This window comes from Neovison vison, chromosome 6 (genome assembly GCF_020171115.1).
Source record: "Neovison vison isolate M4711 chromosome 6, ASM_NN_V1, whole genome shotgun sequence".
Lineage (NCBI taxonomy): Eukaryota > Metazoa > Chordata > Mammalia > Carnivora > Mustelidae > Neogale > Neogale vison.
In genome coordinates this window covers 207,577,418-207,591,128 of record NC_058096.1, presented here as the reverse complement: position 1 = coordinate 207,591,128, position 13,711 = coordinate 207,577,418, and the positions used below count along the sequence as shown (strand labels likewise).

Genomic DNA, 13,711 nt, shown 5'->3' with positions numbered 1-13,711 from the left:
TTTTCTTTTCATAATTAGCCAGGAAAGGCCTCTCTAACTCTGAATACTTAAGAGATAAAACTGAGTTCTTAAATTTTTCATTTAATAAACATTTATTGAATAGACATTACAGTATATAAAACTCCACTGGTAAAAATAGTAGCATTCTTTCTTAAGGAAATCAACAGTAAACCTGCAGAAACTGAAGTAAAAATAACAAAATTTTACAAACAAAATAAAGAAAGTGAATAATCTTTCAACCTCCCACTACAATTACGAGCTTAGTGGTTGTACTGACATACATAAAAGTTATCATGCCAATCCTATGTATGATACAGCGTCCATAATTTTGGGTACTCAAGTGGATAATCAATTGTGAACTGTGGGATTAATAGCTTTTAGGATACCTGGGAGGAAGGGAGCCAGGAGGCCAACTGATTGCTTTCATTAATTTACATTTACTAGAAGTACTTATTTTTAATTTATGCATCACTGCCTTCCCGAAAGGATCTGAAGTAAAAAAAATCGACATGAATGGGGTGCCTGGGTGGCTCAGTGGGTTAGAGCCTGTGCCCTCAGCTCAGGTCATGATCCTGGGGTCCTGGGATCGAACCCTGCATTGGGATCTCTGTACAGCAGGGAGCCTGGTTCCCCCCACCTCTGCCTGCCTCTCTGCCTACTCGTGATCTCTGTCTGTCAAATAAATAAATAAAATCTTAAAAAAAAATCAATATCAAAGTATAAAAATGGTTAAGGTATATTTTAATTACTGATACATGAACATTTATATATACAAAAATGCAAAATTCTATAGCATTTAAAAATTTATTCTGTTAAATGCTTAATCTGATCCAAGAAATTATTTACTTTTTTTTCTTAAAGATTTAATTTATTTGTCAGAGAGAGAGAGAATGAGCAGGGGAGGGATAGGCAGAAGGAGAGGGAGAATCAGGTTCCCCATTGAGCAAGGAGCCCTATACAGGGCTTGATCCCAGAACCCTGGGATCATGACCTGAGACAAAGTCAGATGCTTAAGCAACTGAGCCACCCAGGTACCCCTAATTTACTCTTTTTAAATACTTTAGTATTTTGGCCATCAACCATCTTTAATTGCTCTAAGCAGTATTTTTAATACTTCCTGATGAAATACAGTACACATAAAAAGCATATAAATGATTTGTAAACAAGTAAGTTTAACAAACAAGTGAGCATTATCCATAAAATCAACATGCATGTGATAAGAAGGCCGGGGGAGGACAACATTGCCAGCATCCCTGAAGTGCTCCATGTGCCCTCCCCTTCTTATAATACCTCCTCTTTGCTCTTGAGATAACATCTCCTGACTTTTTCAGAAAATCATTCTTTTATTTTTAAAATAGGTTTATCATTTATACAAAAACCCTAAATATTATCATTTAATTTTATCTATTTTTTCAATCTTTCTGGAAATTATACTGGACAAAACTTTTGTCATGCTTGTGTTTCATCCTTACATTTTAGGAGTTCTCCATTCTGTTGCATGCAGCCCTAGTCCTTCACTTTCATGACAAATTTTTAAGTCTAGGATTACATTATAAATTGTCTATATTAGTGTTAATGGATATTTGAGTTGTTTCTACTTTTTCTAATATAAGCAATGCTGCTGTGACTCTAGATACATATCCATTCACTTTCAGTAATTAATTCCAAAGTGTTTTCAAAAGTGGTTGCACCCAGGGATGCCGGGGGTGGTTTAGTTAGTTAAGCGTCTGCCTTCAGCTCAGGTCATGATCCTGAGATTGGGTCCAGCATCAGGCTCCTTGCTCTTTCTCCCTCTGCCTGCCACTCCCAGCCCTTGCACGCTCTACTCTCTCCCTCTCTTGGAAAAATAAAGAAAATCTAAAAAAAAAAAAAAAAAAGTGGCTGTACCCATTTACAACGCCCAAGCAGTGTAGGAGATCCTATTCTTACAAGTCATCAGACTTTTTACCAATCTGATAGGCATGTAAATAACACCCGATAGTTTTAACTGATACAGCCCTGATTCCTATTGAGGTTGAACATCTTCCTATGTTTGTTGGTTATTTGGATTAGTAAAGTGTCTGGATGGTGTCTCTTTATTTTTCCTTTGTGCTGGCTTTTTCTTTATTAATTAGTAGGAATGCTCTATATACTTTAGATATTAATACTTGTTTTGTGTTCAAAGCAAGCATGTACCTTTTCACCCTCTTTATTGTGTAAATCAGTTATCATTAGTTTCACAAACTCAAAAGAGACTAAGAGAAGTTTCAGACTATTTCCTGCTTGACTTTACAAACTATAAATATCATCAGGTTATAGGGACTTAATATATTTCCATCAGCTAAGTATTTAGTTACCTAGTAAATTACATTGGGTTATTAGTTACCTGGTTTGTGACATCCCCAAAAAAGACAACCAACTTCAATTGGAAGAGCTTTTAGCTTTGTTAAGGAGATGACTTATGACAATCATAAGAGCAAGAAATAAAAAATGTTTACCGATCAAGGGCTGATATGGAGGTTGTAGGCTATAGTACTATTAATATACTCTTCTTAATAATTAAAATATGCAAAACTACATTTTAAACTGTCCTATCTTGTCCTCTCCATAGCATCCTCTACCCAAAAGAATTCCTAAGACTCTCAACTATAGCTAACTAAAATTCAGAATCTAGGCATGCAAAAGGGAATTTCAGAGGGCAACAATCCAAGAAAAAGTAAACTAGAGTTCAACTCTTCATTATCGGCAGGGCAAATAACCCTCCTAGGAATCTAAAATCATTCTGACTCATTCCTCTATCTGGCCAAAGTTTTAGCTACAGCACTCTATTCCAGAATAACTTCAAATTCATACCTCGAGCAACCCATGATGACTGGATTCATGTTACACCTAATTTAGTCTATAATGCCAAAGCCTACACTGACACTGACACACCATAATCAGAATAAACACAAGCAAACAAAGGAATGCCTACACTTGGTACACTGGGACTGTTCCTGAATCTTATCAGATAGAAAGCCATCTGGGGGCGCCTGGGTGGCTCAGTAGATTAAAGCCTCTGCCTTTGGCTCAGGTCATGATCTTAGGGTCCTGGGATTGAGCCCCACATCGGGCTCTCCGCTCAGCGGGGAGCCTGCTTTCCTTCCTCTCTCTACCTGCCTCTCTGCCTACTTGTGATCTCTGTCAAATAAATAAAATCTTTTAAAAAAATTAAAAAAAAAAAAAGAAAGAAAGCCATCTGGTAGTGGTATGATGGAGTTATAACACTGCCTAAGAAACCATCACATTATAAGGATACTCCCCACCAATAATACAGTTTTTAAGAAATGTTCATTCTGTAAGCTTTGAGAGTAGGAGATAGCCAAAGGGAAGTTTTTATGGAGATTTTAGCATAGGTCAACATGTTTAATGACTATTTTGTGGCTATTCTGATAAACTATCAAAGAAAATGAGAGCTGGGGTGCCTGAGTGGCATCTGCCTTCAGCTCAGGTCATGATCCCAGGGTCCTGGAATCGAGTCCCACATCAGGCACCCTGCTCAGCGGCAAGCCTGCTTCTCCCTCTCTCACTCCCCCTACTTGTGTTCCCTCTCTTGGTGTCTCTATCAAATAAATAAAATCTTAAAAAAAAAAAAAAAAAGAAAAGAAAAGGAGAGTTAAAAATAAAAGCAATAGTAATGCAGTTTAGAGAAAAATTTCCTGCAACAGCCAAAGTCAAGAAGGCTAACAGAAAGGGGCATGGGGGGAGGGTGGCCTGGGTGGCTCAGTGGGTTAAGCCACTGCCTTTGGCTCAGGTCATGATCTCAGGGTCCTAGAATCAAGTCCCGCATAGGCTCTCTGCTTGGCAGGGAGCCTGCTTCCCTCTCTCTCTCTGCCTGCCTCTCAGCCTACTTGTGATCTGTCAAATAAATAAATAAAATCTTTAAAAAAAAAGAAAAAAGAAGGCTAACCAGCTAGGACCCAGTGACTCCACTTCCATGGATATGCCTTACAGAAACATGTACAGATGCTGTGACAGTAAGAGCAAAAGCTTAAAAACACTAGTGTTCGTTAGAAGGATTATATATAATAAACTCATATGATGAAAAACTTAATAGTTAAAAATATGTTTACATATTTATCAATGTGGATCAAATTTTAAAATAAAGAGTAAAAAAAAAACAAATTACAGAAATAAACATACACCATTTCTAAAACTCTAAACAAAACAATGTAATAGATTTTAAAATTTATTTTCTAGCACACAGAAACATTGGTTGTTATGACCACAACTGTCTGAGTTGGAAGAGGATGGAACTGCTCTCCACAAGCTGCAATGCAACATAACGGTTAAGAGGAAAGACAAGAGCTAGTTCACTTCCATTACCTACTAGGTGATACCTTAATGTTCTCATCTGTTTTTTAAAAAAAAATCCTTGTACCTAATTTCAGGGCTTATTGTGAGAATTACATGAGTTAATGTGTCAAACTCTGCCAGAGCAGAGTGCCTGGCAGAGCATTATGCTACATATGCTCTCCAAAAAGGACAGCTAAAGCACACACAATACTTTAAAGAACGCATTCATCTTGGGTGTATTTGTTGAAACTTTCCTTTGGTACTTTTCAAAAGCCCTTTTTAAATTTTTCAACTGCCCTTTCCAATGCTTTTTGCTATCTATATCTCCTTACAGAATTCAGATGTTCCATAATTAATTCTCTCCAATTAATTTGGACTTACTGACATCACCTTTTAACCATTACACTTTTATCCCTTTGTCCCAATACATCTTCTATCTCCTCATCTAAACAGTAATTTATACTTAATCTGTGCAGCCATTTATAAGAAAAGCCATGGCATGAACTAACTGCTAAAGAATCATAAGGGAATTTGCTGACTAATCCCCTTAGACCCCCAGCTCCTGCTCCTAGCCCTCCACTAGGATTCACAGGTCCGGGGATGGACCCAGGAATGTGCATTTTCATCACGGGCCCTGCCAGGTGGTTCTGAGGCTAAGAAATACTGTTTTGGTGTAGGGATTCTCAGAAAAAGGGAGGGGGGATTTAAAACAAACAAACAGGGGCACCTGGGTGGCTGAAATGACCTGCCTTCGGCTCAGGTCATGATCTCAGGGTCCTGGGATCGAGTCCCTCTCTGCTCAGCAGTCCCTCTCTGCTTCCTCCTCTCTCTCTCTGCCTGCCTCTCTGCCTACTTGTGATCTCTCTCAGTCAAACAAATAAATAAAATCTTTAAAAAAAAATAAAAAAAAAAACAAACAAACACAAAGTCCTTGTCCCAGGCAAGAGTCCCTTTATTAACAAGACAGCTCCTTCCTCCAGTATAACTTAGGTGCGCTGAGGTATAAAAAAGGCCATTAATTACTATGTTAATATAGTAAATGAAAAGACCACTTTCACCATTCCATTCTCACTTTTTGGTTGCCTGTCACCTCTCAAAACTCACCTTATACTCCAAAGAGGGTTTTCAGAGATTATAAGAACACTTGCAAACTTTTAAGAGTTCCAAACAAAAAAACAAACCACTATGAAAAGATTAGGAATGTAGATCAGACTTAAGTAAGCTAGTAGATAAACATTTTATTTGTACTTAGGATTAGAAGTATTACAGGTCCCCAAAAAACTATAAGCCCATGTGTTTACAACATGACTTCAATAGTTCTCTGTACCTAATTCTAATCTCTATGAACTGGAAATAAAAATAGCAACCATACTTTTCCTGATTATCTCATCTGATCCTGACTTTCTCTGATTATAGTTTGACTTTTCAAATTTCAATCAGAAAAGCTACCTCCCTTCTTAAAACATACATGGTAAAAATTGAAGGAAAGAACAAAACACTTACTGAATCCTTCTTACGGGACCGCTCCTTCTTCATTTTTCCTCCTGCTGCTCTGATACTGACTCTGTTCTCTCCTCCCAGGTAACCTCGGCAATTAGCTGACCCACAGAAACATTTCTGAGCTTCTTTTCTGTTTAAAGGGCACAGGAAACATGTTATGTGAAAGTAAACCATATAAAAATGTCAGCAATATAACAATCACATATGAAAGAAAAGTCTATTCAGCCTAAAACAAGTAATTATTTTAAGAGACTCCAACAAACCTGGTACTATTTAAAGGAAATGCCTGAAAATTGGTCTTAAAAAATATTCATTCTTTTTCCAACCTTCCCTTATTAAAATCAGCCAAGAAGTTAATGAGAAATTTCTTCATTTTTTGAGTACCTACCAATATATAAAATAAAAGAGCATATACATATTTGAGCTGAGAACAAAACTGCTTAAATAGTTCAACATCTCTTATATGTAAATGTAACAGGCACACAGAATAAACAAAACATACTGTTATAAATACATATACACAGATATAAAATTCAGTATGTCCAGGTTATTTAAAAGGAAACATGTAAAAGTTACCACATAAGGATGAGATACTAATAAGAAACATTGTTAAGAAGTAACTACCACCACGGAGTCAAGGAAAAGTGGTGGAAAGAATACAGGCCTAGTCTACAAGCTTGGGTAAAAACCATCATGGCCATTTATTCTGTGACTTGAGAAAAGCATGAAAACCTATACTAAAGTAAACTGATAGATTCAGTTTATGACAGCAGTAATCAAAGGCATAAAAAGAAATCATTCAATAAATAGAGCAGGACATCACAAACACTTGATTTCTAGTACCCTTTCCTTCAAAGAGGACAGTGCAAACATTAAGAGGAAAAAAATACAGAGCCCTACATACAACCTGGTCTGGACTCATCCCGTGACTGCTAACACCACTGACTGCCTAGATCCATTAGTCCATGAGGTGCTGCAAAACGCTGATACTGTTACTACCTCATTTATTAGCTGAAATGACCTCCAAGAGAAGAACTTCTTCTCATCAACTATTTGGTTTAATCTAAAGCAGAATTCACTTGTGGAAGGCAGGATAAATGCTTGACTCTTTTTTTTCCCCCTTTTTTAACTTTTAAACTACTTTTTAAAAATCATTAATTGATTGATTCATCAGTGTTCACTGCAGCATTATTCACAATAGCAAAAAAGTGGAAACCGCCCAAATGTGCATTAACATATGAATGGAAAAACAAAATACGGTATATACATGCAGTGGAATGTTATTTAGCCATTAAAAAGGAATGAAGTATTGGTACATGCTACAACATGAATGAACCTTGAAAACATTGAATGTTTTCTAAATGAAGTCACAAAGGACCACATTTGCATGAGTCCACATATGTGAAACATCCAGAAAAATCCACAGATATAGAAAGTAGATTAGTGTTTGCCAGGGGCTAAGAAAAGGGGGAAATCGGGCATGAGAGCTTGTTAATACATATGGGATCTGCTTTTGGGGTGCTGAAAATGTTCTGGAACTAGACAGTGGTAACAGTTGTACAAAATATGACTGTACTACTAAACTGTATACTTTAAAAAGTTAAAAAGGTGAACCTAATGTTATGTGACATTTTCCACAATAAAAAATACCTAAAACATGGGGAAAAAATCATAAATCGGTTCCCTTCTATTATAACTAATGCAGTTTTATTTTTTTTTGAAGTTTTATTTTTAAAGTATCATTAAATCTCATGGGTTTTACATAGTAAGTTTCAAATCACCATAGTTATTATCCTTATTTATGCTTAAGTGTTAATGAGAACTCTCTCACTAATATGAGAGCCTATTCAAGCTAGCTCCAAGTTCCTTTGACATGACTCTCACCTATTATAACTGGTTTTCTGACACAACAAAATAATCCAAGATCACCTTGTTCAATTTCTGTCTTAACCTGAAATCAACACTCCTCCAAGGAACCCTGTTCCTTTTAGTGGGGTTCTATGAAACCACAACATAGATGCTAGGGGTATTCACTGCTACTCCATCAGTTATTATTTTGGCTAAAGAGAACAAGTAAATTATCTTTCACAGTACAATGAGTAGAGATCAGAAAAAATTAGTCATGAGCTGGTAACAAAAAGATAAATGATAGATACATAGGGATTATATTATATTCTCTTTACATGCACACACACACTAGACATTTCCATAATAAAAAGGGTTTTTTTTACATTACATACGGAACATAATTATATAAATAAGACAGCATGGAATTCAGAGGAAGATTATACAGTTCCTGCATAGATCCCTTAATGTCCACAAGTGTCATACAGTAGGAAAAACACACAAAACTCAAAGAGTAAAGACCTGGAGGCACATATAACTTTTTAGTAGTTCACATTAAAGTTTTATATCTCTATATCTGAACAGTCTACTGCCCCATCAGAAGCAGCAAAACAGAATCAAAACAATACTCACCCGTATCTTTGAAACTGATAGTCAAATGTTAACTCTGAGCCTGAAGTAACCAGTTTGGTGGTAAAAAACCCGACCCTCAGTTGTCCGTTCACAGTCCACTGAGATGTTGTTTTTAAAAGAAAAGAAATTAGTAACTGATTAATCTGTGTGTTTTTTTTTCTTTTTTCTTTTTTTTTTTAAAGATTTTATTTATTTGTCAGAGAGAGAGAAAGAGAGAGCGAGCGCACAGGCAGAACAGTAGCAGGTAGAGGCAGAGGGAGAAGCAGGCTCCCTGCTGAGCAAGGAGCCCAATGTGGGACTCAATCCCAGGACACTGGGATCATGACCAGTGCTGAAGGCAGCCACTCAACCGACTGAGCCACCCAGGTGTCCCAATCTGTGTGTTTTTCTTTAAAGATCCTCATCTGCCTTAATTATGTGTGTGCCTTTAGACAATAAAAGCTTTTCCAAATAGCAAATAGGGAACTTTCTTTTAAAATAAATGTATTTGTTACTCTTACTTAATACCATCATCTATAATTTGTCTCTAATAAAAGCAACTGCTGCTTTAATTTGTATAATATACATTTCCACACAGTAAATATTCACTTGTACTAAAAATAGACAAATAGGGAATGCTTGGCATCACTGACTATAATTATAGGCAAATTGGTATTACCTTATGTTAAAAACTGTATTCTAAGATAAAACGGAGCATGGAACCATGTAAATAATGATGCCAAATGTTTAATTTCAACAAAAACTGGTGGTCATATGACTCAGTGTAGTGAAAGGGAAAAAAAGCATGAGAACAGCTGCATGAAACTCAAAAATTAAAATGGGATTAAATACACAGGGGTTAGAACTTCTAGTTCCAGAACATGTAAGATGTAAGTCAACTATAGAGCTCCTGTCCAGACCATGTGAACATGTTACTGATGAAAAAACCCAGACTTAAAGTGATAAAGGGACAGAGTACACCTGGAGTCTCACAGTTAGACGTGTGGCCACCAGCTACAGGCAAAACTAGAACCAGAATTTTGGTTAAATGATTATGGACTGGGTTCTCCTATTTATTATATGGCTTGGCTCTTAGAAGAGCCAAATCTAAGATCTAAGCTCTATTAGTACACAGATTCAAAAGACAAAAAAATTTAAAAAAACACTACTTTAATATGAAATGGAACCATTGATTGAGAACCATTAATATGAATTGAGAACCATAACTTCTCTAGGGAGCAGGTCCATAGCCTTCTTAGTCTAAAAAAGAACCAATGTTCTAACATATATACTGTTTCATCTAAGCTCAAAAACAAATTCAATAAATGAATTTATCAAGTGTCAACTATGTGCCAGGCATAGGACATCGAGATGAGTAAGACCCAGAGCCTAGCCTTGTTGAGGAGAAGCAGTGTAACCACATGTGTATCACATATAATCCTTCTCATCTGTGGCTATTCAGCCTGTTAAGTTATTAAAACAGCCAAATTTGGCACCTGGATAAGAGCTGATAAAAATATGAATATAACAGTACACGCTGGACTTCATCAAAATTAAAGTTCAGTTTGATACCTTGAAATAACAGCTAAAATTAGGGCGCCTAGGTGGCTCAGTCGCTAAGCGTCTGCTTTCGGCTCAGGTCATGATCTCAGGGTCCTGGGATTGAGCCCCACATTAGGCTCCCTGCTCGGTGGGAAGCCTGCTTCTCCCTCTCCCTCTCCCATTCCCTGTGCTAGTGTTCCCTCTCTTACTGTGTCCCTCTCTATCAAATAAATTAAATATTTTTAAAAAATAGATAAAAATTTATGGGCAAAGAGAAGTGACAATTAAATGCAATGGGAGTTCCTGGATTGGCTCCTAGTCAAGAAAAATGACAAATAACCAAATCTGAATAAAGACTTTAGATTAGTTAACAGTTAATAGTATTTCTTGGATTGGGTACCTGTATAATGGTTAAATACAATGTGAGCATTTGGGGAAGCATATGGAACTCTATACTGTTTCTGCACTATTTTATATACTTAAACTTATTTCAAAATAAGATTTTTAACAATAGAGTAGGAAAAAACAATTCAAATGATTGAAAAAATAAAATCCACAGGTACCCTTAATGTAGAACAGCAATTTTTTTTTTTAAGATTTATATTTATTTATGACATAGAGAAATAGCAAGAGGGAATACAAGCACAGGGGAGTTGGAGAGGGGAAAGCAGGCTCCCTGCCCAGCAGGAATCCCCATGCAGGGCTTGATCCCAAGACCCTGGGATCATGATCTGAGCCTAAGGCAGATGCTTAACGACTGAGCCATCCAGGTGCCCCAAGAGAACAGCAATCTTGAACAAAATCCCAAACTCTAAATCTACCTCAACTTACTTTTTGAGTTTCACAGTTTGGTTCACAGCTGTGATTCATGAAACGAGAACAGTTTCCTTTTTGAGTGGCATCTATTATCTAGGGGAAAGGATCATTTTAAGAGTTAGAAATGAGACTTTAAAATACATGTATATTTTGTGAAGGAAAGGCATTAGGCAAATGTATGACCTGTATTTCCAATCCCTCCTCCTCTTTTATGTATAGACACATCCAAGGGAGAAATACCCAACAGCCTCCTCTAGGAGATCTGCTAACCATAAACATCTTACTTATAAGCAAAATTATCTCCGTATCTACCAATAATTCTTCCCTTTACTTTTAGCTACTTCTTATATCCTCTTATATTCCAATCTCATTGCTCATGTACAAAACTCCATTTAAAGCGCATGTTATACCACAGTGCAGGAGCTCTCAAACTCCAGTGTCTATCTGAATTCCCAGAGAGCTTGTTAAAATTCCTGCTGGACCCACCCTCAGAGACAGATTCAACAGGTGCTGGGGGAGGACCTAGAATTAGGTTTTCCAGGACTGAATAAAGAGAAAGATATGAGAATCTTGCTAAATTTTATTACAGCAGACATTAAAGAGATTTGTAAAAATGTAAAACAATGGTACTCATGTTTAAAACAAAAATCATTTGAAAATGCTTTATTTTCATAAAAACATTTATGTCAACATATAATGGGCTTGTTGCTTTTCAGTGGTTTAGTATTTTTCCATTTCTCAGCTTTAATTTTTATTTAAGTATTGACAAATGTAACTCACATCAAAAAAAAAACAAAACCTCTTTGGAGATATCAGTCATTTTTAAAGAGTTACAATATGAAGCATGTATGTTTACATTTACCTATATATGTAAATATCTCCCTCTCCCACTCTTTTTATAAACAAAAACTATATATACTATTCTGCTCCTCTTTTTTGTCACTTAATGTCTTTTTAAAAATCTGTCCATTCAATGACCCTTTCAAACTCAACAATTTCCCGATCTGTTTCAAAGCAAACACATTCATGCTGCTCACCTCATCATTCTTCAGGGCCATGAAATAGTAGTGGATGTTTTTGTTCCGTGCATACTCCTTTACCCGGGCTTTAAACTCTTTATGATCAAGTACTTCTCCACAATATTCTAGCACAAAGGTGTTCCTGGCAAAACAAAGGGGAAACAATAGCACTTCCTGCCTAGGAGTTTTATGGAAAACATACATCCATGTAAAAATAATGGATTTAATAAAATATAAGTGGATAAATTTGGTATCATACAAAATATATATGAAGTACCTAGCATCTAACTGAGGTTTTCTCCTTCCCAATATTTTTCAAAAAATGTTGATAAGACACTTTTACATTTATACATACTATCAAAATATGTATTCCTGATCTAACCAGATATTAAAACAAACACTCAAGTCTGGTTTATGATCATGAAAACAGTGATTTACAGCTGAGAAACAGCTCTGAGGAAATCAGGGTGCAATGAAATATTAAAGGCTTTACGCTCTAAGAAAAAAGATGGCAATTTAAATATAGCGGCCCTTCTACTGCCTTTATTCAAAGGTCTCTGAAGATGTTAAAGGTCAAATAGACCTTTTCTCTCACAACATCCTCTGTGAGTTTTCTCAAGTATCTTTCAATAATCACAATTAATCACTCTCCTTAGTGTCTCTCAGATACCTTCCAACCCTGACTGGTCTTTCCTTGTTATTTAGTATCTTCAGTACTGGAGAAGAAATGAGTATACTATACACAGGGAATGTCATGGTATTTAACAGTAACTAACTAGCAGATTAGCTCCAGAGCCTTCCTCACCCTGTGCATATCTCACAATATGTCCTCTTAGATGGGAATGACCTACCAGTGAAGATCTAAATAGTTTGGAACTAAAGCATGAAACTGACACTACCATCAGCATATGGAAGTTATATGAGTAGGAAAATGTGGGAAACCTGGAAACATTCAGTGCTAGGGTATTTTACCAAAGCAGGGTTCTTTGTGAGAAGCATAGAAAGGCTAAAGAGCTTTAGGAAACAACTGAAAATATTTTCTTTAAAAAAAAAAAAATTTTTAGGGACACCTGGGTGGCTCAGTCAGTTGAGCAGCTGCCTTCGGCTCAGGTCATGATCCTGACGTCCTGGGATCAAGTCCCGAATCGGGCTCCTTTGTCCAGCAGGGAGCCTGCTTCTTTCTCTGCCTCTGCCTGCCACTCTGCCTGCTTGTGTGCTTTCTCTGACAAATAAATAAAATCTTTAAAAAAATTTTTTTATTTATTTACTCGTCAGAGAGAGAGAGAGCACAAGCAGGGGAAGCGGAAGGCAGAGGGAGAAGCAGACTCCCCACTGAGCAAGGAGCCCGACTCAGGACTTGATCCCTGGACCTGGGGATCATGACATGAGTCAAAGGCAGATGTTTAATCAACTGAGCCACCCAGGCAACCCCATAATAATCATTATTAAACTTCAGTGTAACAAACACATTATTTTCCTACAAAGTAGCTAACCAAATTCAACAATACAAAAATAAAGTGAAAGAGGATTAAGACATAACTTACGAAGGAAGGTCTTTGGCAGCTCTCAAGCCCCAGCCTTTCTTTTCTGTGAGTATGACTTCCACATCTGCATGCTGTTTTCTCTGAAACCGTCTATTGGAACAATAATCCCCATTTGGACACCGAGAAGAACTAAAATGAGAAGTGGAGAAAATTAATCTCTAACGACACATAAGATATGGATAAAAACTAACAAATAACAACAACAAAAACAAACAGAGATACAACAATGGCACCTGCCTCGGTGCAGAAACAGGGAACAAGGCCCACTTGAGGAATGGAGAAAACACAGCAGATGACCGGTAAGAGAAGTGCGCTACAGGAAGACTGAAGGGCAGGTTGTTGATCTATTATGTAGAGTTATGAACACCAGCTTAAATTTGAACCTGATCCTGACAACTACTTTAAGTTTGACTGTGGGAAACACATAAAGAAAGGTATCCTATACTTCCCATCTCTTTAGCAAGGTTGGAAGGAAAAGTCAGAAATGTGCAGAGGCCAGGGCAACAATGTCAAGTTAGG

General features: G+C 36.8%; 1 protein-coding gene across 3 annotated transcripts in view; it reads right to left on the bottom strand.

Moving 5' to 3' along the window:
• SETD2 (SET domain containing 2, histone lysine methyltransferase) overlaps positions 1-13,711 on the bottom strand; it is a 123,389-nt gene that overhangs the window by 69,186 nt on the left and 40,492 nt on the right. For all 3 annotated transcript variants that reach the window (XR_006385150.1, XR_006385151.1, XM_044253706.1), the window contains exons 5-9: positions 13,193-13,321; positions 11,667-11,790; positions 10,645-10,722; positions 8,293-8,390; positions 5,818-5,944 (exon numbers count right to left, since the gene is read on the bottom strand). Coding sequence is in view for 1 of the 3 variants with exons in the window: in XM_044253706.1 (XP_044109641.1) it covers positions 5,818-5,944; positions 8,293-8,390; positions 10,645-10,722; positions 11,667-11,790; positions 13,193-13,321 (556 nt within the window). In the remaining 2 variants the exon portion in view is untranslated. The remainder of the gene's footprint in view (positions 1-5,817; positions 5,945-8,292; positions 8,391-10,644; positions 10,723-11,666; positions 11,791-13,192; positions 13,322-13,711) is intronic.